At 41.3% G+C, this 26839-nt stretch overlaps 1 protein-coding gene across 1 annotated transcript in view; it reads right to left on the reverse strand.

Moving 5' to 3' along the window:
- The window catches only part of SCN4A (sodium voltage-gated channel alpha subunit 4), a 177115-nt gene that overhangs the window by 65680 nt on the left and 84596 nt on the right, over positions 1-26839 (reverse strand). The window contains exons 6-10 of the mRNA XM_073582357.1: positions 26226-26317; positions 19927-20214; positions 18473-18536; positions 12837-12978; positions 12227-12439 (exon numbers count right to left, since the gene is read on the reverse strand). Coding sequence (XP_073438458.1) covers positions 12227-12439; positions 12837-12978; positions 18473-18536; positions 19927-20214; positions 26226-26317 — 799 coding nt within the window. The remainder of the gene's footprint in view (positions 1-12226; positions 12440-12836; positions 12979-18472; positions 18537-19926; positions 20215-26225; positions 26318-26839) is intronic.

Consider the following 26839-nt stretch of genomic DNA (forward strand, 5'->3'; position numbering starts at 1 on the left):
CAGAAATGATGGTACCCCGGAAAATAATGTGACAAAAGGGACATGTTAAAGCAAGGTGTGCCCACTAATTAGCATCCCAGGTGACTACTATCTTGGAATCAGTGAGTGGGCCTGTATAGAGGCTACAGAGACTCACTGTGCTGTTTGGTGACATGGTGTGTATCACACTCAACATGGACCAGAGGAAGCAAAGGAAAGAGATGTCTCAGGAGATTAGAAAGAAAATGATAGACAAATATGTTAAGGGTAAAAGTTATAAGACCATCTACAAGCAGCATGATGTTCCTTTGACTGCAGTTTCACATATTATTCAAGATAGAGACAAACACCTTGGTCACCTCAAAAAGACCTTTTTGAATCAGGGTTACCATCCAAGAACAATTGAAAACCAAATTACAAGAGCCACCAGATTGTCAAGGAATCACCTGCTAAATTACAAAGCTAAAGAAGAAAATAACCGGGTGCCTCTAGTAGTCACCTACAACCCAAATCTGGAGATGCTAAGGGGAGCTGCAAGGAAATTACAACCTTTACTACAAAAAGATGCCCAATTAAAATCCATTTTTCCAGACCCCCAACTGCTGTGTTTTAGGCAGCCCCCAAATTTAAGAAGCATCATTGTCAGAAGCTCCCTGTCCTCTCCAACAGCTGCAGGAACCTTTCCTTGCAACCAGAAAAAATGTAAAACCTGTCCATTTATAATGACCACTGTCAAGATAAAGATCCCCAACTCACATCAGGACTATAAGATCCCAGGTACTTTCACCTGCATTACATCTAATGTGGTGTACTTAATTATTTGTACTAAATGTCCAACTGGGGGTCTGTATGTCGGGGAGACAGGGCAAAAACTTAGAACAGGGATGAATGCTTATCGTCACACAATAAGAGAAAAAAGAATAGATCTAACTGTGGCAAAACATTTCTGTATCCCTGATCACAGCAACGTGGATATGAAATTACTGGTATTGAAAGGTAACTTCAATTCTCAGAGAGAGAGACAAGTTTGGGAGTACAAATTTATGACAACCTTTGACACTCTCAGTGCTGGAATGAATGTGTCGCATGGATTTATGTCTTTTTACATCAATTAAGGAATTTCCTTTTAAAACCTTGTGGGGGCATCACAACACAGAACTAGACCCCAATCAGAGGACCATAAAACATCGGGACTCCTTATCTATGAACTGGTCCAATGTTTATATTTATGTTTCTCCCTCTCCCATATTGATAGTTCTGCTTCACGTCACTTGTCTTATCAATTGCATTTTTTCTAGGCTGTATTGTGCATAAATATGTGACTTCAGATTTTGTATTAGTCTAGCCTGATGAAGAGACCTGAGTAGTCTCGAAAGCTTGCAATGTGCTACCATCTTTTTAGTTAGCCATTAAAAGGTATCAACCACTAAGGACTCTCAATCCTGAATATTTTTCTATCTACTGGCTAACACGGTACAAAGATATACATCTTTCCTGTATACATATTATTCAGAAATTTAAGCTTCATGGGACTGTAGCCAACCTCCCTGGACGTGGCCGCAGGAGGAAAATTGATGAGAAATCAAAGAGAAGAAAAATACGAATTGTAAAAAGAGCCCAGAAAAACATCTAAACAGATTAAAGGTGAACTTCAAGCTCAAGGAACATCAGTGTCAGACTGCACCATCCGTCGTCATATGAGCCAAAGTGGACTTCATGGGAGACGACCAAGGAGGACACCAATGTTGAAAAAAATCATAAAAAAGCCAGACTGGAATTTGCCAAACTACATGCTGGCAAGTCACAAAGCTTCTGGGAGAATGTCCTATGGACAGCTGAGACAAAAATGGAACTTTTTGGCAAGGCACATCAGCTCTATGTTCACAGACAGAAAAATGAAGCATATCAAGAAAAGAACACTGTCCCTACTGTGAAACATGATGGAGGCTCTGTTATGTTCTGGGGCTGCTATGCTACATCTGGCACAGGGTGTCAAGAATCTGTGCAGGGTACAACGAAATCTCAAGACTATCAAGGGATTCTAGAAAGAAATGTGCTGCCCATTGTCAGCTTGGTCTCAGTCACAGGTCATGGGTCTGGCAACAGGATAATGACTCAAAACACACAGCTAAAACACTCAAGAATGGCTCTGAGGAAAACACTGGACTATTCTGAAGTGGCCTTCTATGAGCCCTGACCTAAATCCTATTGAGCATCTTTGGAAAGACCTGAAACATGCCGTCTGGAAAAGACAACCTTCAAACACGAGACAACTGGAGCAGTTTGTTCTTGAGGAGTGGGCCAAAATACCGGTCGAGAGGTGCAGAAGTCTCATTGACAGTTACAGGAATCGCTTGACTGCAGTGATTGCCTCAAAATGTTGTGCAACAAAATATTAAGTTAAGGGTACCATCATTTCTGTCCAGGTCTATTTTCATGAGTGTTATTTTTTTTCTAATTCTGTGGAAGCATGGTTGAAAAGCAATGTCTGACTTTCATTTATTCCATTTTCGTAGATTTTTGATTAATTATTACTTTTGTGAGAATTCAAGTTATTTCTGTCACCATTGTGGGTTTTTCTGTCATTAAACGAGGGGTACCAACAATTTTGACCATGTGTGTATTTCTTTGATTTCCAGGTCTCTGCATATGTAGAGGTGGTGACCAGACTGGGGGGGGGTGGTCCCTCATCATACCGCACAGAGATAAACAGAGACAAATAGAGGCCATTTTCGGGTGCAACAGGTCCAAGCTTTATTCAATCACTGTCCGCCTGACAGCCTTACAGCACTCCGCAATTTTCCTCAAGGCTCTCCGGTTACAATACACGACAGAACACCGTACTTTCGCCAGGGACGTATATATACGTACCGTCCCTTTACTCTTGTTGACGCTTTTGACAGGTCCGCCACTGTGGCCGCCTTAGGCCCGTAAACCAACAGTAATTTCACTGGTCACAACGTCTTTCTTAACACGGTATCCATAACCTCTGTGCCTCATCGGTATAACCTCTGTGCCTCGTCTATATTGCGGTATTCCTGTCAGGACCACCCCCTGACGTTCTCTCTCCTCAGTCCCCCTGGTTTGGTTTTCCTCACAGCGCACAAACTGTCATAGTCCTCCTGTCACTGGAGCTCCCCCTGGGGACTGGAACTTTCTGGAACCCTCCCTCAGTATTTATATCTCTCCAGCTCCCCTGTCACTGTAACTCCGCCCCCCATGACCAATGGTTTCTAAAGCCCTAAACTGATGTCAAGTCCTTTGCTCACTCTCCTCCCTGGAATCTAATGGTCAACCCAAGGTACTGCACGTCCACTACACTTTCCTAGCTGTTTCCCCACTGTAGTAACTGACACCTGTCTAAACTGTGCAAACCTATCTTTCTCTATTCTAACACGTCCGTCTGGTCACCTTCCCTACACATATGCACACATATACATATACAGTGGGGCAAAAAAGTATTTAGTCAGTCAGCAATAGTGCAAGTTCCACCACTTAAAAAGATGAGAGGCGTCTGTAATTTACATCATAGGTAGACCTCAACTATGGGAGACAAACTGAGAAAAAAAAATCCAGAAAATCACATTGTCTGATTTTTTTTTCATTTTATTTGCATATTATGGTGGAAAATAAGTATTTGGTCAGAAACAAAATTTCATCTCAATACTTTGTGATATATCCTTTGTTGGCAATGACAGAGGTCAAACGTTTTCTGTAAGTCTTCACAAGGTTGCCACACACTGTTGTTGGTATGTTGGCCCATTCCTCCATGCAGATCTCCTCTAGAGCAGTGATGTTTTTGGCTTTTCGCTTGGCAACACGGACTTTCAACTTCCTCCAAAGGTTTTCTATAGGATTGAGATCTGGAGACTGGCTAGGCCACTCCAGGACCTTGAAATGCTTCTTACGAAGCCACTCCTTCGTTGCCCTGGCGGTGTGCTTTGGATCATTGTCATGTTGAAAGACCCAGCCACGTTTCATCTTCAATGCCCTTGCTGATGGAAGGAGGTTTGCACTCAAAATCTCACGATACATGGCCCCATTCATTCTTTCATGTACCCGGATCAGTCGTCCTGGCCCCTTTGCAGAGAAACAGCCCCAAAGCATGATGTTTCCACCACCATGCTTTACAGTAGGTATGGTGTTTGATGGATGCAACTCAGTATTCTTTTTCCTCCAAACATGACAAGTTGTGTTTCTACCAAACAGTTCCAGTTTGGTTTCATCAGACCATAGGACATTCTCCCAAAACTCCTCTGGATCATCCAAATGCTCTCTAGCAAACTTCAGACGGGCCCGGACATGTACAGGCTTAAGCAGTGGGACACGTCTGGCACTGCAGGATCTGAGTCCATGGTGGCGTAGTGTGTTACTTATGGTAGGCCTTGTTACATTGGTCCCAGCTCTCTGCAGTTCATTCACTAGGTCCCCCCGCGTGGTTCTGGGATTTTTGCTCACCGTTCTTGTGATCATTCTGACCCCACGGGGTGGGATTTTGCGTGGAGCACCAGATCGAGGGAGATTATCAGTGGTCTTGTATGTCTTCCATTTTCTAATTATTGCTCCCACAGTTGATTTCTTCACTCCAAGCTGGTTGGCTATTGCAGATTCAGTCTTCCCAGCCTGGTGCAGGGCTACAATTTTGTTTCTGGTGTCCTTTGACAGCTCTTTGGTCTTCACCATAGTGGAGTTTGGAGTCAGACTGTTTGAGGGTGTGCACAGGTGTCTTTTTATACTGATAACAAGTTTAAACAGGTGCCATTACTACAGGTAATGAGTGGAGGAAAGAGGAGACTCTTAAAGAAGAAGTTACAGGTCTGTAAGAGCCAGAAATCTTGATTGCTTGTTTCTGACCAAATACTTATTTTCCACCATAATATGCAAATAAAATGAAAAAAAACAGACAATGTGATTTTCTGGATTTTTTTTTCTCAGTTTGTCTCCCATAGTTGAGGTCTACCTATGATGTAAATTACAGACGCCTCTCATCTTTTTAAGTGGTGGAACTTGCACTATTGCTGACTGACTAAATACTTTTTTGCCCCACTGTATGTGTCAGTTTAGGGAAGTGGGTCGGAAAGAAACCACCAGTATTTGGCCTCGAACGAATTAACAGACACATATTCTCCGGCCGACTTTTCAAATCATGTTTTCTCTGAAACGCGTTTCAGACTAAAACATACACTGCAGCAATAGTGCAGTAAGACTCTGATTCCTGCTGCCCATAGTTCAGGCAACATGAATTAGATGACAGATTCCTTTTAAAGTTAGATCAAGTTATCAGGAAGCATACAGGGAAGGTGTGTCTTTCATCATACACCATTTACATTACGTCTGGATATTATACTAGGTTATTCTCATATATGAGACATCATATACGTAAACAGTTTGACATGGGGCCATCTTTACTCTCCAGAGGTCCAAAACATCAACATACTTCAAATTTCTAAAATTTAATTCTAAGTTTAGTCCAATTTACGCGTTGGATGGAAACAGAGAATAATGGTCTTGGGTCATTTTCTTATATGGCGGTCAATCAAAGCTGTTGAAGAATAGTTTTGAGGGCTTAGGTCTATATTTAGAGTGGATTATCCAGGTGAACAGTGATACTAGAATCTTGTGACGCAGTACTGCTAAGGAGGACGCCTTGGAGGCTAGGGATCATAAACAAGCATTTAAGATGAAGAATCCTGCCTGCGGAGCTAGCAATCAGAGGCACTGAAGAATACCATCTCCAGGATGCCAAGTGGATTCTTGAAGTCTTGTGGTTTCTGAGTATCATACTCCTTATGATTCTTGTTCACTGCTGCGTTGGCTGTTTTACCAAGTTGTGCAAGCGTAAATACGAGAAGGATCAGCTCATCAAATTACAGTTATATGAAAGGTCACAGGAGCACTGTACATTACTACTGCTAGCAGTAATAACACTTTGTGTCCTGCACAAGCTGCTGTCACCACAGAACATTACACGATGAAACACTCTAATTTCTAGTGCAGCTGAATGGGGAAATGGCACATACACTAACAGTCTATCGGGTGCTTTCTCTGGCATGATAACCTCTCAAATTCATAGTGGCTGTCACCATAGGAATACTAAACTACTTTCAAGGGCGTATGTACCATAGAGGCAGTCCATGTGGCTGGGATTAAAACCTGGGGGGTGGTTGGTGCCCACAGCAAGATTGAGTTCATTTGTATTTTTATGGGTGGTGAGTGGTGGCATAGAGATGTGGTCTCCACAGGTGAAGCAATGTAACAAAAAACAGGATTTAGAGGTAATGAAAATGGGATTTGGCGCAACGACCTTGGCTTAGATGGTGATGCAGTCAGGCAATTCTTGATAGAGGTCTCATCTTTATCTTTGCTATGCTCTCACCATCCTTTATACATTGTAAAAGGAACTAAAGTCTAGACCATAAATCTACTTTAAAAACCAACTTGATAGACATTAGAAGGACCATAGCTTCCAATTAGTGGTTTCTATCTTGCCTCTACCTCCTTTTCCACAAAATGATATTACTTACACTGGCATGCAAAAGTTTGGGCACCCCTGGTCAAAATTAATGTTATTGTGAACAGTTAAGCAAGTTGAAGATGAAATGATCTCTAAAAGTTCTAAAGATTACACATTTACACATTTCCTTTGTATTTTAGACATTTTTTTAAATATATTTTCATTTTTTACAATTTAAAAATTACAAAAAAGGAAAATGGACTGATGCAAAAGTTTTCACACCCTTGGACATGTGTGTGCTCAGATAAGTTTGACCAAGGTTTCAGGTCTTCATTAGCTAGGTAGGGTTATGTGTTGTGAATTTTCTCTCTGGCTTCCCTCTGGTGATTACTGAAGATAGTGGAGCTGGTCAGATTGAGAGTTCTCTTTCTGGGCTCCCTCTGGTGGTTACTGGAGGTAGTGGAGCTGATCTGATTGACAGAGGCTTGAACCTGATAATGAGGAAGACGATTGGAGATCTGGGGTTTCTGATTGGGATTTAAGACAGATGACTCCCTCTATCCCTGCTGGTGATTTTTTTCCTGTGCCTCCTGAGGTCTGATGTCTCCTGCTCTTTCCCTGCATGTTCAGCTAAGTGGTTCATTTGCTATTCTGTTTGCACTTGATCTGGTTTTGTTTATCTCTGCTTTGTGCGGGTCAGCTAGCTCCGGCTGGGGCTGTGCTTAATCACCGCCCATATGTTACTGCATGTGCCAGTTTGTTTTGTCCCCTTTTATATTGGTCTCTTTTTGCTTTCAGATTATACCAGAGTGTTGGCGAAGTCGTGCGACTTCAGTGCTTTTGTGCATCAGACGTGTTGGACTTTTTGCAGGGTTTTTTGCGTGACTGCAGACAGTGTCTTTCCTTTCCTGTCCTGTCTAGTCAGTGTGGGCCCCATCGTTTGCTCAGACTATTTTTCTGCCTGCGTTTGTGTTTTCATCTTGTCTCACCGACAATATATGTTTGGGGGCTATCTATTCCTTTGGGGTCTGCTCTGGGGCAGTTTAGATTTCCCCTTTCTTGCTTTAGGCTTAGTTAGCTCTTCGACTGTGCCGAGGCATCTAGGATCATCGTAGGTACGCTCCACGGCTACTGCTAGTTGTGTGGACAGGATCAGGGGTCTGCATCCACTTAGTTACCAACCGCTCTGGTTTCCTGTGGCTTAGCCTGGTCTGCTATCCTCCTATGTGACCCATTCATAACAGTTATGGATTGCTCACTAGCATTGTTAGGAAAGGCCATGTATATTGCATATTTCCCAGCTTTATAAAAACAAAGCCTCCTCTAACCTTGTGCCAATAAACAGCAGCAATGCGTTCTTTTAAAAAGCTGTCTGGCACTCTGAAAATGGAAATGGTGGAGGCCCACAAAGCAGGTGAATGCTATGAGAAGATAGCAAAGTATTTTCAAATTGCCCTTAGCTCAGTTTGAAATGTAATTCAGAAATGGCAGTTAAGTGGAACAGTGTAGGTCAAGATAAGGTCTGGAAGACCAAGCAAAATTTCAGTGAGAGCTGCTTGTAAGATTGCTAGAGAAGCAAATCAGAACCCCCGCTTGACTGCATAAGACCATCAGAAAGCTTTAGCAGACTCTGGAGTTGTGGTACATTGTTCTACTGATCAGAAACACCTGCATACATATGGCCTTCATGGAGGAGTCATCAGAAGAAAACCTCTTTTGCGTCCTCACCATAAAATTTAACATCAGAAGTATGCAAAAGAACATCTAAATAAGTGACACATTTTGGAAACAAGTCCTGTGGACTGATGAGGTTAAAATAAAACTCTTTGGCCACAAGGATCAAAGGTATTTGTAGAGAAACAAGGGCACAGAATTTCAGGCAAAGAATATATTGCCAACCATTTAAGCATGGGGGTGGATCACTCATGCTTTGGGGTTGTGTTGCAGACAGTGACACAGGAAACATGGGAAGAATGGATGCAATGCAATTTCAACAAATTCTTGATGCAAACATAACACCATCTGCAAAATAATCTGACGTTGAAAAGAGGTTGGCTTCTACAAATGGATAATGATTCTAAACACACATCAAAATCCACAATAGACTACCTCAAAAGGCGCAAGCTGAAGGTTTTACAGTGGCCCTCACAGTCCCTGATCTAAACATCATTGAAAATCTGTGGCTAGACCTCAAAAGAGCCGAGCATGCAAGACGACCCAGGAATCTCACAGAACTGGAAGACTTCTATCAAGCAATAATTTAAAGACTCTTGGCTGCCCACAAAAAAACATTTACAAACTCATACTTTCAAAAGGAGGTGCTACTAGGTACTAACCATACAGGGTTCCCAAACTTTTGCAATGGCCCATTTTCCTTTTTGTAATTTTTAAAATGTAAAAGATGAAATAAAGGTTCTTCTCACAAAATTAGAATATCAAAAAGTTAATTTATTTCAGTTCTTCAATACAAAAAGTGAAACTCATATTTATAGAGTCATTACAGAGTGATTTATTTCAAATGTTTATTTCTGTTAACCCCTTAACAACATCGGGCGTAATAGTATGCCGATGTCGGTATCCCTCCCTTTGATGTGGGCTCTGGCTGTGAACCCACATCTTTACTGGGACATGTCAGCTGTTTTGAACAGCTGACATGTGCCCGCAGTAGCCGCGGGTGGAATCGCAATCCACCTGCGGCTATTAACTAGTTAGATGCCACTGTAAACGCTGACAGTGGCATTTAAATAGCGCTTCCGGCTATTGGGCCGGAAATGCGCTCACCGGTGACCCGCGTCACGTGATCGCGGGTCACCGGTGCCTCGGCATGACAACCCGAGGTCTCCTGGAGACCTCTATGATTGTCAGTGCCGGCTTGCTGTGAGCGCCACCCAGTGCCAGTGATCGGTGCTCATAGCACATCAGTAATTCTGCTACATAGAGGCAATCTGCTCATCGCCTCTATGTAGCAGAGTTGATCGAGTTGTGCCAGCTCCTATTCTCCTATGAAGACTATTGAAGCATGGCAAAAGTAAAAAAAAATATGTTTAAAAATGTAAAAAATATAAAATAATAAAATAAAACAATATATAAATAAAACAATAAAAAAATCAAACAGACATATTTGGTATCGCCACGTTCAACCAAACAAAAACAATTGTGAGATTGCACTTTTTTTGCAATTTCACCACACTTGGAATTTTTTTCCTGTTTTCTAGTACACGACATGGTAAAACCAATGATGTCGTTCAAAAGTACAACTTGTCCTGCAAAAAATAAGCCCTTGCATGGCCATAATGACGGAAAAATAAAAAAAAGTTATGGCTCTGGGAAGGAGGGGAGCGAAAAACGAAAATGCAAAAATGAAAAAAGCTCCGGGGATTAAGGGGTTAATGTTGATGATTATGGCTTACAGTCAATGAAAACACAAAAGTCGTTATCTCAGTAAATTAGAATAATTAACAAAAAATACCTGCAAAGACTTCCTAAGCATTTAAAAAGTCCCTTAAGGGCATGTCACACTAAGAGATATCGCTAGCAATATCGCTATAACTAGTGACGTTATAGCGATACTGCTAGCGATATCGCTGTGTGTGATACTTACCTACAACCCGCTCCCCCGCTGCTTATCGCTGATCGCGCGAGAACATCCAGGACTGTTTCTCATCGTCAGCTTCCTGCTGTGACGACGAGCGACGCGTGGAGCCGGGCGGGAGGACGCAGGATCGCCTGGTGTGACAGGTAAGTAGCGACCCCCATCCCCAGCGATGTCGCTAGTGAGATCTGCCTGTGTGGCAGCTCACTAGTGACCACTTAGCGATGTACCAGCGATCCTGACCGCGTCATATCGCTGGTCGGGATCGCTGGTACATCGCTAAGTGTGACAGTACCTTTAGTCTGTTTCAGTAGGCTCCACCATCATGGGGAAGACTGCTGACTTGACAGATGTTGAAGTCATTGACACACTCTATAAGGAGGGTAAACCACAAAAGGTCAATGCTAAAGAAGCTGGCTGTTCACATAATGCTGTATCCAAGCATATTAGTGGAAAATTGAGTGGGAGAAAAAAGTGTGGTAGAAAAAGGTGCACAAGCAACCGGGATAACAGCAGCCCTGAAAGGATTGTTAAGAAAAGGCCATTCGAAAAATTTGTGGGAGATTTACAGGGAGTGGACTGCTGTGGGAGTCATTGCTTCAAGAGCCACCACACACAGACGTATCTAGGACATGGGCTACAAGTGTCGCATTCCTTGTGTCAAGCCACTCATGACCAAAAGACACCAGAAGCGTCTTACCTGGGCCAAAGATAAAAATAACTGGACTGTTGCTCAGTGGTCCAAGGTGTTGATTTTGATTAAAGTAAATTTTGCATTACATTTGGAAATCAAGGTCCCAGAGTCTGGAGGAAGAGTGGAGAGGCCACAATCCAAGCTGCTTGAGGTCTATTGTGAAGTTTCCACAATCAGTGATGGTTTGGGGAGCCATGTCATCTGCTGGTGTAGGTCCACTGTGTTTTATCAAGACCAAAGTCAGCACAGCCCTCTACCAGGAAATTTTAGAGCACTTCTTGCTTCCCTCTGCCGACAAGCTTTTTGGAGATGGAAATTTCATTCTCCAGCAGGACTTGGCACCTGTTCACACTTCCAAAAGCACCAATACCTGGTTTATAAACAACAGTATCGCTGTGCTTGATTGGCCAGCAAACTCCCCTGACTATAACCCCATAGAGAATCTATGGGGTATTGTCAAGAGGAAGATGAGAGACACCAGACCCAACAATGCAGACGAGCTGAAGGCTGCTATCAAAGCAACCTGGGCTTCCATAACACCTCAGCAGTGCCACAGGCTGATCGCCTTCATGCCACACCGCATTGATCCAGTAATAGATGCAAAAGGAGCCCCGACCAAGTATTGAGTGCATTCACTGAACATACATTTTAGTAGGCCAACATTTTGGATTTTAAAATATTTTTTCAAGCTGATGTTATAAAGTAATCTAATTTACTGAGATAATGACTTTTGGGTTTTCATTAGCTGTAAGCCATAATCATCAACATTAACAGAAATAAACACGTGAAATAGATCACTCTGTTTGTAATGACTCTATATAATATATGAGTTTTACTTTTTGTATTGAAGAACTGAAATAAATGAAAGTTTTGATGATATTCTAATTTTGTGAGAAGCACCTATACATTTTTTTGCCTAAAATACAAAGGAATTGTGTCATTTTTACCTTTAGGAATACAGAGATCAATTCATCTTCAACTTGCTTGACTGTTCACACTAACATTACTTTTGGAACTGTATGTCACATGCAACTAACAAAAGTAGATAGGTCACTGCCTCCCACAAGATCAACACATTCACTTTCTATTGCTGTCGTTGTTCCCAGGATGGGGTTGCCTATATTCAGTTCCTTTTGATGCATTTTCAGAACAGAAAATAAACATTGAATAGACTACCCCAAAAACTCAAAGTCCCAAAATGTTAATCTACAAAGCTGTGCTCACAATTCTGCTGTTTATTATTACAAACCGTCAACAAGCAAATTTCTAGAATGATATGTAAGATAAATGTACAAAATGGACTTTGCTATATAATGACTATTGCTTCGCAAATGGTAAATCACCAAAGCCAGTTTTTCAGACACTGAACCAATGAGGAATGTAAAGAGATTTGAAGTCTGAAAAGAGTAGGACTGTAATCTAATATTTTTGAACATTTTTGAACTTCAAGATGCAGAACTTCTCCTATGTGTTAAGCCGGACCCAAATACTTGAGTTGCATACTGACCCGCTGACCTTGCTCTTCTTGATGTTTCTTTAGCTGTTCTAGCATGTCATGGAATTCTTTCTCCTTTTCTAAGGCTTCCTGAATGGTGGCTTCATTTTGCTCGTCATATGCCATGGCCACCACAGCAAGGATAAGGTTGACGAGATAAAAAGAGCCCAGGAAAATAACCAACACAAAGAAAATCATGTAGGTTTTACCTGCAGCTCTTAGGGTCTAGGAGCGAAAAAAACAATACATTACTCTATAGCATCAGATATTATTATTATTTATTATTATAACGCCATTTATTCCATGGCGCTTAACATGTGAGGAGGGGTATACATAATAAAAACAAGTACAGGAATCTTAAACGATACAAGCCACGACTGGTACAGGAGGAGAGAGGATCCTGCCCGCGAGGGCTCGCAATATATTGAAAGAGAACATAACTAACAGTTGCACAACTATAACTCTCAGCCTGGCCGGACTGCTCCAATTGTGGTTATCCAAAATCTTTATAAAATAGTTAATTTGGGCGAAGTTGGACTACTGTATGACATAAAAGGGATATTTAGGGTAAAATGTAGACTCGGGGTAAGGTTGGGGGTTAGTAGTGTTAAAATTGTGATACCAGTTGAAACAGGTTCTCCCAGTAGTCCTGAGTCATCAGCCTGAATAGTGCCAAATAAGCCCAGTTGAAAGAGTCAAAGTTGGTATACCCATAGTTGGGATTTCTTCCAGTCTTCATACATGTAAAGCTTTCTGGGCATTTCCTGTTGGTAGAAGATACACTCATCAACAAGACCAGAACTCCAAAAAATATGTGTATTACTCAATAAAGCATAGTTGTATATACATGCTATACATTCCATGAGTGTTTCCCCAGGCCTGACCCCAGTGATGCACAGAAATGCTTACTAAACCTGCTCTAGTTAAAGCTTTCATTAATAAGTGACATAAACCTATTACTCGAAAGGGAACCTGTCATCACGTTTTTAATAATTCATCTGACAGCAGCATGATGTAGGGAAAGAGATCCTGATTCTAGCAATGTATCACCTACTGGGCTGCTTGCTACAGTTTTGATAAAAACACAGTTTTATCTACTGCAAATCTACCAGTTCTCTGAATGCTGAGCTCTGTATTACCCCGCCCACACCACAGCTTTCTGTGTTCACTGTGCATAGGCAGAAAGCTGACAATCAGTGGTGGGGGCAGGGTTCTATAGAGCTTATGAATATGGGGGACTACATGGCAGCAGGTTTACAAGTCCTTTAATGATAAACTCTTGCTGATAGAACACATATTCTATTAAAACTATAGCAAGCAGCCCAGTAAATGATAAATCAGTGGAAACAGGGTCTTTGTCTCCATGATGCTGCTCTTAGATTAGGCAGCAAAACCTGATAAGAGTTTCCTTTTAGAGGTCCAGACTGATGTCTTTGCTGTGTGCAAAGCACCAAGGTCCCAACAAATCTCCATGAGCCATCATACAGTGTCTTTGGAAAGTGCAGTATTTACCAAGCAGTGGCTTTCGGGCCACATGTGACTTTAGGCACCCCATGGTTCCTCAGCAGTGATGAGCAAACATACTCGGATAACATCTTATCCAAGCATGCTCGGGTGGTATCTTGGGCATGCTCGCATATTATGTTCCAGTCCCCACGGCTGCATGATTTGAGTCTGCTAGACAGCCTGAACACATGTGGGGATTCAATAACAAACAGGTAATCCCCACATGTGTTGTGTCTGTCTAACATCCGCTAATCATGCAGCCGCAGGAACTCGAACATACTAATATACGAGCACCCCCAAGATACTCCGATAACACCCGAGAGTGCTTGGATAAGACGCTATCCAAGCACGTTTGCTCATCACTATTCCTCAGCTGTTGGCTGTAAAAACTATTGACTACAGATGGAATGTTAAAGATTGTATTTTACTTTAATAGTTTTCAGAAAACAGTGCATACATTATTAAATAGATCTGCTAGACCTGATGAGGCCAGTGTATTTATTTTGAAAATTCACCAGAATTTGGCAGAATAGCACTGTTTTAAAGTTTTCTGTCTGATATTAAAATTATTTTTTTTTTTAGCTCTAGCTTCATTTATAAAATGTCCAGTTTACTCCTCATCTTCCAATAGTCATAACATTACCATATTATATACTGAAAAATGTAATAAACAATGTGAAATAGCAGGAAAAAACACAATTCCTCCATTTTGGTCTTGCGTTTTTGGTGTTCATTGTAGGGTAAAAATATAGAGATTTCTTTTGATTTTAGTGGTTAAAAAATTCACAGAACTTTGTAAACAAAACAACTTGATTATTCCGCTCTATTTGCATTGATTTTAAAAGTAAGTACTCTTGCATTACCAGGTCTGCAAGATCTACTGTTTACTAATGTAGGTAGTTGGCATTGTTTTTAATAACAGAGTAGAAACCATGTCACTGGCAGTTAATATTAGTGTAAATCTCATACACTGTTCAATATTCCATAGGATTCTTCAATTTCATTATTCATCGTGGCTCTATGTAATCCATCATATTTTAATGTAGCATGTGAATTACACATAATTAAGATTCACAACGACCTATGACATTTGTGAGGCAGCGACCGGTGTCATATGCAAGGGTCGCTATGTGTCCCCCAGGATGAGCACAGTAGCATATTGTGGCAGCGGGAGTGCATTGCAGTCACAGGCATAGCTGTGATTGCAAAGCAAAATAAAAGTGTTAGTCTTGGGCAATCTATTTGTCCAAAGCAGATTTAAAAACCTGCCATGGGCTTTTATTTTTGGAATGGACTAGAGGATGGTAGTGTGCGCGGTCTGTTTCCTTCCTGACCGTGTTTTCCATATGGTCTACGGCCACAGGTTCCTTGTAAAAATCCCTGCAGAAAAGGATTGGGTGTGTCAGTTTGGTTTTGCAAGCGTGCAGAGCAGAAGGCTCTGCAAAGCTCCACCTGTGTGAAGCAGCAAAGTCAATCAGAACCAAAAGGCCTACCCCTCAGCGTACACGGCGGTGCAGTCGCCCACTTTATGTTGTGAGTTTTGGACATTAAACTATGTTTACTTTTCCTGGGTCACTGCCTGTCTGTCACACTGCACCAACCCCATTGCACTACACATTTAAAAACTCTCCTTATGTCCTTGTATAACATCTAAGGAATCAGAGGTACAGTAATGGCCAAAAAACAGCCATACTTGTCCATGGGTTGGGTCTGGTATTGCAAAAAAAAACCCCCAAAACAAATAGTGCGTTTCCGGCTGTACTGTAGATAAGAACATGAAAACATCTTTAAAAGCGTAAGAGAAAGCGAGTGAGCAAGCTTGCAAGTTTTTTGATCTAAGTGTGGTTGTGACTTGAGAGTTTGTGACTTTTGATTCAGGGAATTTAGAAAGAACTAACTTGTTTTAATTCACTGCTTGCTTTTATTTGTATATGTTCATGTTTTGTGCAATCCCAGTTAGCACAAAGTGATCCATTTTTGACAATACATCCAATGTACATCTTGTTGCTGTATGCAATCCTTGAACAGCCGTTTGAGGGTGCATACTGTTGTGCGAGATGTATGCTTACTTTATATTTGGAAGCTCGGGTACTGGATCTGTATAAGCAGCTGGCAACACTGAAATCCATTGACAATATTAAAAGGAGTTTACTGCTTAAATGAACAGAGAAACTCGCTGGGTATATGTGGGGCAGCATGGAGGTGCAGGACAATGAGGCAGCTAGCAAAAGGTAGGGTGAGGACACAGTGTCAGGGAGACTGGTTCTTATTAGGTACACCGTAACAAGTTTGCAAAGTTGGTATGGTAAGTTGGTGGTGTTTTTTTAACAATAGTACAAGACAATTACCTTTGACAACATGTGAAGGACCCAAAAAAACAAATTTAGAAAAAATATTTTAACAAATAGGCCAGCCTATCAAATGTACGGATTGGTTGTCACTTGGCTAATAGTTACCACAAAATAATGTTTTCATTTATCGATTACTAGAGGGATTGTTTTTTTATTATTATTATTATATAAGTAGTTTTTCTTTTTTAACTTTTAATATTCATTGATATTTTTTTTGGAACCAAACAAGCTCAAGTGGAATAATGGTTCGAATAGGACCTGAGTACAATATACCCTTTGGAAATAAACAAGCTAGAAATGGGAGAAATAGAGCTATAAGCGACATAATGAAAGACAAAATTAAAGCATTAACAAATTAATAGAGAAAAAAAATAAATTGTGCAAAAAAAAAAAATCTATTCAAGGCAGCAAAGATTGAGACCGAAAGTCTTGCTGACAAAGAAAGTAAAAATAATCCAAAGATATTCTTCAACTACATAAACAGAAAGAAATGCAAAAATAACAATATTGGCCCACAAAAACTATCCTGGGAGAAATGGTGGACGAGGATGAGAGAAAGGCTAAACTCCTTTTTCTCTATTGTATTTACACAAGAAAATCCCATGACAGATGAGTCGACATGATCAGGGATACTAGAATTTCTCCCTTAAATATCATCTGCTTAACCCAGCAGGACCTACAGTGCCACCTCAAACACATTATGACCACGTTTGCATGTTCAGTATTGGGTCAGTATTTTACCTCAGTATTTGTAGGGCAAAACCAGGAGTGGGTGATAAATCCAGAAGTGGTGACGGGTTTTTATTACACTTTTCCTCTGATTGTTCCACTACTGGTTTTGGCCTACAAATACTGAGGTAAAAAACTGACCGGATACTCAATGTGTGAACATGGCCTAAAGTAGACAAATTACTAGACCCGGATGACATACACCCTGAGTACTGCAGGACTTAATAACAGGGTCTGTACTACAGGATGGGCGCGTAGCAAATGTAGTGCCAATATTCAAAAGGGGGACAAAATCTAGGCCTGGGAAAAAAAAGACTGTAGGATATAGTTGAGCTAGAACAGGTGCAGAGAAGAGTGACCAAGCTTATTAAGGGAGTGGGTGAACTGCAATACCAGAACAACTTGTAAAACTTGGGTTACTTAGTTTGGAAAAACCAAAGCTTAGGGGTGATCTTAATACAATGTACTACAAATATATGAGGGAATAGTACAGATTTTTCTAATAATCTTTTTATTCTTCTGCTTGAGACGGTTACTATCTACTAGGTACTATATAATGTCCATACCCCCCCTATACCTTTTCCTTCATTGTTGCTGGGACACCATGATAAAGACTAGGTAGAGTGGAAGCGTTTCACCATTCCTGTATTATACCAACTGCATTAATAAAATGCGTCCATTTCACGTCATCCAAGGCCTGCGACGGTGACAAGGGGGTATCCTCTATGTCTTGAGGAAAGAAGATTTAGGCTGGAGTCACACACAACCATTAACAATTCGGTCCGATTTTTACGGTACGAAATCACACAAAGCTTTCTTGTCCAGTGATCCGTCTGTCCTCCGATTTTCCGGCGATTAAGCGATTTTATTCGCATATGAGCATCAAATTGACATCCAATCTCAATGCCTGATGCTCTTTCCTGTTGACCTGGAGAAGTCTTGCGATTTAATCTCAAGTCACACGTGTGGTGCGTTTTCAATGCGATTTTTAATCGCATCCATAGACTTGCATTGGCGAATCCGATCCGAAAATCGGTGACAATCGCAGCATGCTGTGATTGTCTCGGTCCGAGGAACGGATTCGATAAAAAAAACGGATGATGGGAGCAGCACCATAGAATAACATAGGTACGACTGTATTGCGATTTTTTATCGCATTGCATTCGTCCGATTTAATCGCTAGTGTGACCCCGGCCTTAATCATCATCACACATGATGATTGTTTACGTGGAAGAGTTCCATAGTCTCACTGCTCTTACAGTAATGTTATAATGGTCAAGTTGAAGGAGGGCCTGGATGTGTTTCTAGATAAATATAATATTATAGGTTATGAATACTAGATTTTGAACACAGGATATTGATCCATGCGACTAGTCTGATTGCTATATGTAGAGTGAGAAAGGCATTTTTCCTCCTAATATCGGGCAGTTAGCATCTTCCTCATGGGGTTTTTGCCTTCTTCTGAATAAAATTTTACGGTTTAGATTTAACTCGATTTTCAACCTTAAATCTATGAAAATGTCTGCTACATTCACTTGAAAAGAGCTAAGCTGCAATACCAGACCAAGACCATGGATGAGAGACATACTGTTTCTGTAAAAATGCAGCTTTTTTGTCTAATAATCCCTCAAAATGTATTTCTTGCTGTATTCTTAAGGAAAATGACACTCACCCACTGTCACTGCTGTTGCCACACAGAAGAGCATCCAGCGCTCCTTCCAAATAGTAAAAGTTAGCTATATTGACATAGAAAATAAAGAATGAAGAAACCTAACATACATTTTTTTAAAAAAAACAATGCTTATCTATAGCCTATGTCCACTTTGCACACAATTTCACACTTTATATAGAGCTCTGAACTTCCTAGGTTAAACAAATTGGTAGATTTATAAAAATATTAGTATTTAGAAAAACTGTCTATGTTACCCATAGTAATTATCTCTGGGAGCTTAATAAATAAAAGCCCAGACCTGATTGGTCTACAGTTTGCATAGCCATACTTGCCAACTGTCCTGGATTTCCTAGGAGTCAAAAGGAAGTGGAGCTTATGTAAACTCTGCCCAAAAGTGGGTGTTCTGGGGGTGTGCAATGGGGGTTTCTCAGAGGGGGCGGAGTTAGGGACAGGACTTTAAGGGAACATGTAGCCAGTTTCTTCATGTATGAACCAATACCACCACCTTCCACAGCGCCTGTCTTTCATTCAAGAAAGTTGGACTTTATGTCCTGACTCTTCTGTATATCTCCAAAAAAGCCTTTTGAAGTGTGAGGATGACATTTAGCATGAGAGAGGTAAGACAAGCACCACTAGTGACACCCATCGGACCGAACCGTCTGAATTTGCATACCTCGCTAGAGCATATCAAACGGTTTATTGGGGAATATACATGGGAGTCATGATGACATAATATACAACTTTCTGGAATGCAGTACAGGCTTTGAGGAAGGTTGTGGTACTGGTTCATACATAAAAAAAAAAACTGGTGACAGGTTCCAGTTAAACATTCCAGAAATGTTGTCAATCATGCATGTTGATATGAGGTCTATGTATTTCATCCCTTGGGCAGGCAATCAACATCCAGGTTTTGTCCAGAGTGCTGTCAACAAAGACATCATTCGCTGCCCCAGTCATTTCATGTGACATCTCATGGATGTTTTGATTGGGAGGACTTCAGAGCTTTGTCTGTGAAAAAGCTACAAAAACATCAAAGGTGAATTCTATAAAAAGTACAGAGGGGAGGTTAATTATTGCATTGCATTTTTATGGGGTTTTTGGACTCCCCTGTAACATATGATGTCGAGGGAGAGGAAGGTACGGCAGTTTGAAATATCTGGCAGCAGTTTTTTCCCTTTCCCCCATAAAGAATGACAAACATTTATGAGTATAAGGTTGTCAGGAGACATAGGCCCTGATTCATCAAGATCAGGGATGTTCATATCGGTTTTGATGAGGGAGGCATACTTGAGACAGGCGCTCTAGATTCACTGAGATGCACACATGAAAACACTAAAAATCGTAAAAAAATTTGTGTACCTCAATGTTGCGCAAAAGTACAGCATTCAAAGTTAACTTGCACTTTAAGTAATGAAGATTTGATGTATTTACACTGAATTTCTGATTTCACTTACACTCATCACTGAGGTAGGTAGACCAGTCTATAGATATGTTGGTGAACATGTCGGTGTTATTGTATAAGGTCGAGTTGTCGTCAAACTCCATAGAATTGATGGTCTGATTTCTGTAATATTCATAGGCTTCCTCAGGTGGTGGCCAGCGTACACATTTCTGTCTCAGATTTCCCATAAACAGCTGAAGACCAATTAGTGCAAAAACGGCCAAACAGAAGACTGTGAGGATCATCACATCTGCCAGCTTTTTCACAGACTGGATGAGGGCCCCAACAATGGTTTTTAAGCCTGGAACAGGTAAAGCAGATAATATGTTATCATCTCGACACACTATGTCTATATCACAAAAGATGCTCTATTGGAAGTAGGAGCTCTAGTGAAAGGATGGGAAAGGTGAACTCATAGACAAGTCATGGAGGAATCATATATATAAAATCTGACCATGGTGCACAACCGAATGTAGTCTGTATGTTCTCTGCATTTGCATGGTGGTTCAGTGGTTACTACTGCCTGCCAAACAGCATTGAAGACATGGCCATGTTCCTTTTAGGAGCTGCTTGACACTACACCACTCCTTACCACATAAGATAGAAGGCCCTTGTGGTCCTGTAAGGAACATATCCAAGTACAAATTCTCAATACCCATTAAATGGAACCTCAATTTGGCCCCATAGCAATTACATGGAATATCTCTATGCTCCTTTTGGTATTATTTTGAGTTTTATTTTGGCTCCAGACAACTGTGGGTTTCCTCCAAAGTTTTCTGATTTCCTCCCACATTCCAAAAAACATACTGATGAATTAAAGGGGTATTTACTGCTCACTAGAGTTGAGTGATACCGTCCGATACTTCAAAGTATCGGATCGGAATGGATCGGCCGATCTTTAAAAAAAGTATCGGTATCGCCGATTCCGATACCGGAAGTCCCATTCAAGTCTATGGGACTTCCGGTATCGGAATAAGAAAAACCCTGTTTTTGCCTTGTACAGCCTCTCTGGGGTCTGTACGGGCCTTTCGGGGGGCTGTGCCGGCCTGCCAGGGGGTCTGTGCAGGCTCCGGTGGTCTGTGCCGGCCTGCCGGGGGGCTGTGCCGGCCTGCCGGTGGTCTGTGCAGGCTCCGGTGGGCTGTGCCGGCCTGCCGGGGGGCTGTGCCGGCCTGCCGGGGGGCTGTGCAGGCTCCGGGGGGCTGTGCCGGCCTGCCGGGGGGCTGTGCCGGCCTGCCGGTGGTCTGTGCAGGCTCCGGGGGGCTGTGCCGGCCTGCCGGGGGGCTGTGCCGGCCTGCCGGTGGTCTGTGCAGGCTTCGGGGGTCTGTGCAGGCATCGTCCGATGGGACTACAAGTCCCATCGGGCGATGCCTGCTACCATGACAGTGATTGACACATTAGCCAATGATGGGACAGTAGTAGTCCCATCATCCGGCTAATGTGTTGAATGTAAAAAAAAAAAAAAAAAAAAAATAATTACATGCTACATACATGCTACATACATACAACATGCATACTACATACATGCTACATTCATACTACATACTACATACATGCTACATTCATACTACATAAATACTACATGCAACATACATACTACATATATACTACATACTACATGCATGCTACATACATACTGCATGCTACATACATACTACATGCTACATACATACCACATATATACTACATACATACTACATGCATGCTACATACATACCACATACATACTACATACATACTACATGCATGCTACATGCAACATACATAACACATATATACTACATGCATGCTACATACATACTACATGCTACATACATACCACATACATACTACATGCATGCTACATACATACTACATGCATGCTACATACATACTACATACTACATATATACTACATGCATGCTACATACATACTACATGCGACATACATACTACATATATACTACATGCATGCTACATACATACTACATGCTACATACATACTACATATATACTACATGCATGCTACATACATACTACATGCTACATACATACTACATATATACTACATGCATGCTACATACATACTACATGCTACATACATACTACATATATACTACATGCATGCTACATACTACATGCTACATACATACTACATGCATGCTACATACATACTACATACATACTACATGCATGCTACATACATACTACATGCTACATACATACCACATACATACTACATATATACTACATGCATGCTACATACATACTGCATGCTACATGCATGCTACATACATACTACATACATACTACATGCTACATACATACCACATATATACTACATACATACAATACATTCATACAATACATACATAGACATACAGTACATATAACATAGAGTAACATACTTACCAATACTTGTCACATTGTTCCCCGAAGCCATTGTCTTTTCCGGAATAAATATTAACATAACAAACCACAAAAATACTCACCCACGATCCGAAGCAGTCCACGAGTGTGTCCCACGACGATCTTGGGTAGAGAACGGCAGCATCAAATGATGCTGCCGTTCTCTACGGGCTGCAGGAATCCAATGACGGAAGGTAGGTATCCTTCCGCACTGTATTCCTCCGCCACTTAAAAAAAAAAAAAGTCCCTAGTCTCACTTTATGCCATTGCTGCGTGGGAAATTCCCACACAGCAATGGCATAAAGTGAGACTAGGGACTTTTTTTTTTTTTTTAAGTGGCGGAGGAATACAGTGCAGAAGGATACCTACCTTCCGTCATTGGATTCCTGCAGCCCGTAGAGAACGGCAGCATCAGCTGATGCTGCAGTTCTCTACCCAAGATCGTCGTGGGACACACTCGTGGACTGCTTCGGATCGTGGGTGAGTATTTTTGTGGTTTGTTATGTTAATATTTATTCCGGAAAAGACAATGGCTTCGGGGAACAATGTGACAAGTATTGGTAAGTATGTTACTCTATGTTATATGTACTGTATGTCTTTGTATGTATTGTATGAATGTATTGTATGTATGTAGTATATATGTGGTATGTATGTAGCATGTAGTATGTATGTAGTATGTATGTAGCATGCATGTAGCATGCAGTATGTATGTAGCATGCATGTAGTATATATGTAGTATGTATGTAGCATGCATGTAGTATATATGTAGTATGTATGTAGCATGTATGTAGTATGTATGTAGCATGTATGTAGTATATATGTGGTATGTATGTAGCATGTATGTAGTATGTATGTAGTATGTATGTAGCATGCATGTAGTATGTATGTAGTATGTATGTAGCATGCATGTAGCATGCAGTATGTATGTAGTATATATGTAGTATATATGTAGTATGTATGTAGCATGCATGTAGTATATATGTAGCATGTATGTAGCATGTATGTAGTATGTATGTAGTATGTATGTAGCATGTAGCATGTATGTAGTATATATGTGGTATGTATGTAGCATGTATGTAGTATGACTGTAGCATGCATGTAGTAGGTATGTAGTATGTATGTAGTATGTATGTAGCATGCAGTATGTAGCATGTATGTAGCATGTATGTAGTATATATGTAGTATGTATGTAGCATGTAGTATGTATGTAGCATGTAGTATGTATGTAGCATGCATGTAGTATATATGTAGTATGTATGTAGCATGTAGTATGTATGTAGCATGCATGTAGTATATATGTAGTATGTATGTAGCATGTAGTATGTATGTAGCATGTAGTATGTATGTAGCATGCATGTAGTATGTATGTAGTATGTATGTAGTATTTTTTTTTTTTTAACATTTAACACATTAGCCGGATGATGGGACTACTACTGTCCCATCATTGGCTAATGTGTCAATCACTGTCATGGTAGCAGGCATCGCCAGATGGGACTTGTAGTCCCATCGGACGATGCTTGCACAGACCCCCGGACATCAGCACAGCCCCCCGGCAGGCCGGCACAGCCCCCCGGCAGGCCGGTACAGACCCCCACAGGGTGCACAGACCACCGGCAGGCCGGCACAGCCCCCCGGCAGGCCGGTACAGACCCCCACAGGGTGCACAGACCACCGGCAGGCCGGCACAGCCCCCCGGCAGGCCGGTACAGACCCCGGGCAGTCCACACAGCCCCCCGGCAGGCCGGCAGAGACCCCCGGAAGGCCCGAAATGACGGCGCATCATGATGCGCACACACCGCGCATCATGATGACGTCAGGCTGTCAATCAACTTTGAACTTCCGATTCCGATGCCGAATTCCGATATTGAAAAAATATCGGAAGTCGGTATCGGAATTCCGATACAGCAAGTATTGGCCGATACCCGATACTTGCGGTATCGGAATGCTCAACACTACTGCTCACATATTTATGGCATAGCAACTTATAAGATGAAATACACCTTAAATTCCATCTAAAACGTAAGTGTGTCTTCTAGCTACTGAAATTAGGTTGTGGGTTCCATTGGGAATAGGACATGAAAGGACTGATTAGAAGCTCTGATGGTGGCACAGAATAGGTTGGCACTACAGAAACCGCGAGAACAGAGGTGTACCTATAGTGGTGCAGGAGCTGCAGCTGTGCCCAGGGCCTTGAAAGCTAGGCTCCTTTGGCCAATATGAAAAGAAAAGTTTTGATTAAAGGTCAGTTTTGCATTGGGGCCCATGAGTTTCAAGTTACGCCACTGCACATGGATATATATGTGTCCCAGCAGATATCTCAGAATACTGTAGGTGGATAAACCCCTGGTAATGTACTATATTATAAACTTTAAATTACTTTCTCCAGCTCAATCTACATGGGGCATATTTATTTTTTGACAAGTGAGCCAAATTTTCTCTACCATACAACATGGCAGAACTATTCGTACTATTCTCCCTGAGGTCTCCACCATTGCCAAGATTTTTGGATATGCTACCTGGTTGCCTTATTCTGGATAAAATTTGAATGCTGCCAGGCCCACCTTGTTAGTGCAGATCAAATGTACGGTGCCATAGGTTATATGTTTACAGTTGGATTCGGGATCTGTATGAATTATATAAACAGCCAAAGAAGTATAAAATAAAATTCCTGACATCTTACTAACTAAAACAGGGACAAGATCCAATTAAGTGTTATGAATAAGCAAAGGAGGTTATTGGTGGTCAGTGAAGTCAGGAAACAAACATGGACAATTCGTGTAAATGATACTGAAGAAGACAACCGGTGCGGAGGTGTGAATCTGTGAAACTGATACTAACAACTTGGTGTTAACTATTTAATGACAGGAGATGTCACACTATATAAAGTTCCAACTGGGGAAAACCTCATTTCACAATCTACAGAAAGCCTATGTATTAAATGACATTGACGTAACAGTACTAAACACCAGTGATGAGCGAACGTGCTCGGATAAGGTGTTATCCCAGTACGCAAGTGTGCTACTAGAGTATCTTCGGTGTGCTTAAATACTATGCTCGAGTCGCTGCGGCTGTTCAACAGCTCCAACACATAAAGAGATTACCTGTTTGTTAGGCAATCCCTGCAGATGTTGCATCTGTTCAATAGGTGCGAAACATGCAGCCGCTGTGACTCGAGCATAGTATTCAAGCACGCCCAAGATAATCTTTTAGCAGACGAGTGTGCTCGATAACTCATTATCCAAGCACATTCACTCATCACTACTAAACACCTATAGATCTGTAATACAGAACTTACAGAAATCTATGGGTCTGTGCTGTACCTGTATATGTATTCACATTCTGACCTGCAAAATTAATGAACATGACTTGTCTATTGTATGCTAAATGATGGCCGTATAAAAATACTTGGGGGAGAGAATAAACTCCCAATTTGGAGACAAGTTATAGCAGCACCCAGGGTGTCTATAAGGTGGCATCATAGTGCAATAGAACCTATACATGTAAAGTAAAGGCCTCCATACACATTAGCTAAAATTGGCCAAATCCACAAATTTCGATGGGAGTGTCTGACCATCGGATGTGTAGTGGGACCTCCTGATCCTTCCCAAGCAGATGATGTCAGGGAAGAGAAGGATTGATCAGTGGGAACGCCAATCCTTTTGTTTTCATGGAGGTAAGTCTGGCAGCTGCCTTCTCTTCTCCCCCATTCAAAACACATGAAGGCTCAAAGTGAAGCAGCTGTCTGCAGAATGAAAAATCGGTCAACATTTAGATCGTAGCTCATGTTTATGGCCAGTTTTAAAGACTCAAAGCTATGGTGTGCACATGAGAATTAAGCGCCAATAGGTCAGCAAGCTTTCCTGCAAACTTGAAGAAAACATATTAAAGAGCTCATAAATGATAAACAGGATATAAAATGATACAAACCTGGAATTACAGTGATTGTTTTAAGTGCACGAAGGACGCGGAATGTCCTGAGAGCAGATACATTCCCCAGATCCACAAATTCTGTGGTATAACTGGAAAGATAATAAAACATGGGAATACCCTAAGATGTTAGATCTTGACAGGAAACCAAAACCGAACAGCTACAATCCATGCATTAGTGTGATATGCAGATTTTAATTCTAATGTGTTTGTTGGCCGTAAGGGTCATTGGAACCTCTATATGTTTTAGCTCAACAAACACAAACCTTTATAAGCAACCTAAATATGCAATCAAATACAATTATTGTTGTGACAAATGAGCAACTGTTAGCTAGATGTATAAAACTTCCTCCCCACCTATACATTATAGACAACTGTCGGCCGCACGATGGATGGTGGTGAGTCATTCAGTCAGTAACTATTTGGCCTGGCTCTCCCATACACAGGAGTACTTATTCTACTGAGAGCTCCGGTGTTATCTATAAGAGAGCCACTGCCAGACTTCTCTGGCTGTCTCTAGAGAAGAAAAAGATCAGCAATCCGATATCAGATTCTGGATCCTTAAATATTCCAACAGTCAACTGTCGGGGGTCCCCATAGTCGAAAGACTGTCA

This window comes from Dendrobates tinctorius, unplaced genomic scaffold (genome assembly GCF_039654945.1).
Source record: "Dendrobates tinctorius isolate UK_male_01 unplaced genomic scaffold, ASM3965494v1 ptg000071l, whole genome shotgun sequence".
Taxonomy (NCBI): domain Eukaryota; kingdom Metazoa; phylum Chordata; class Amphibia; order Anura; family Dendrobatidae; genus Dendrobates; species Dendrobates tinctorius.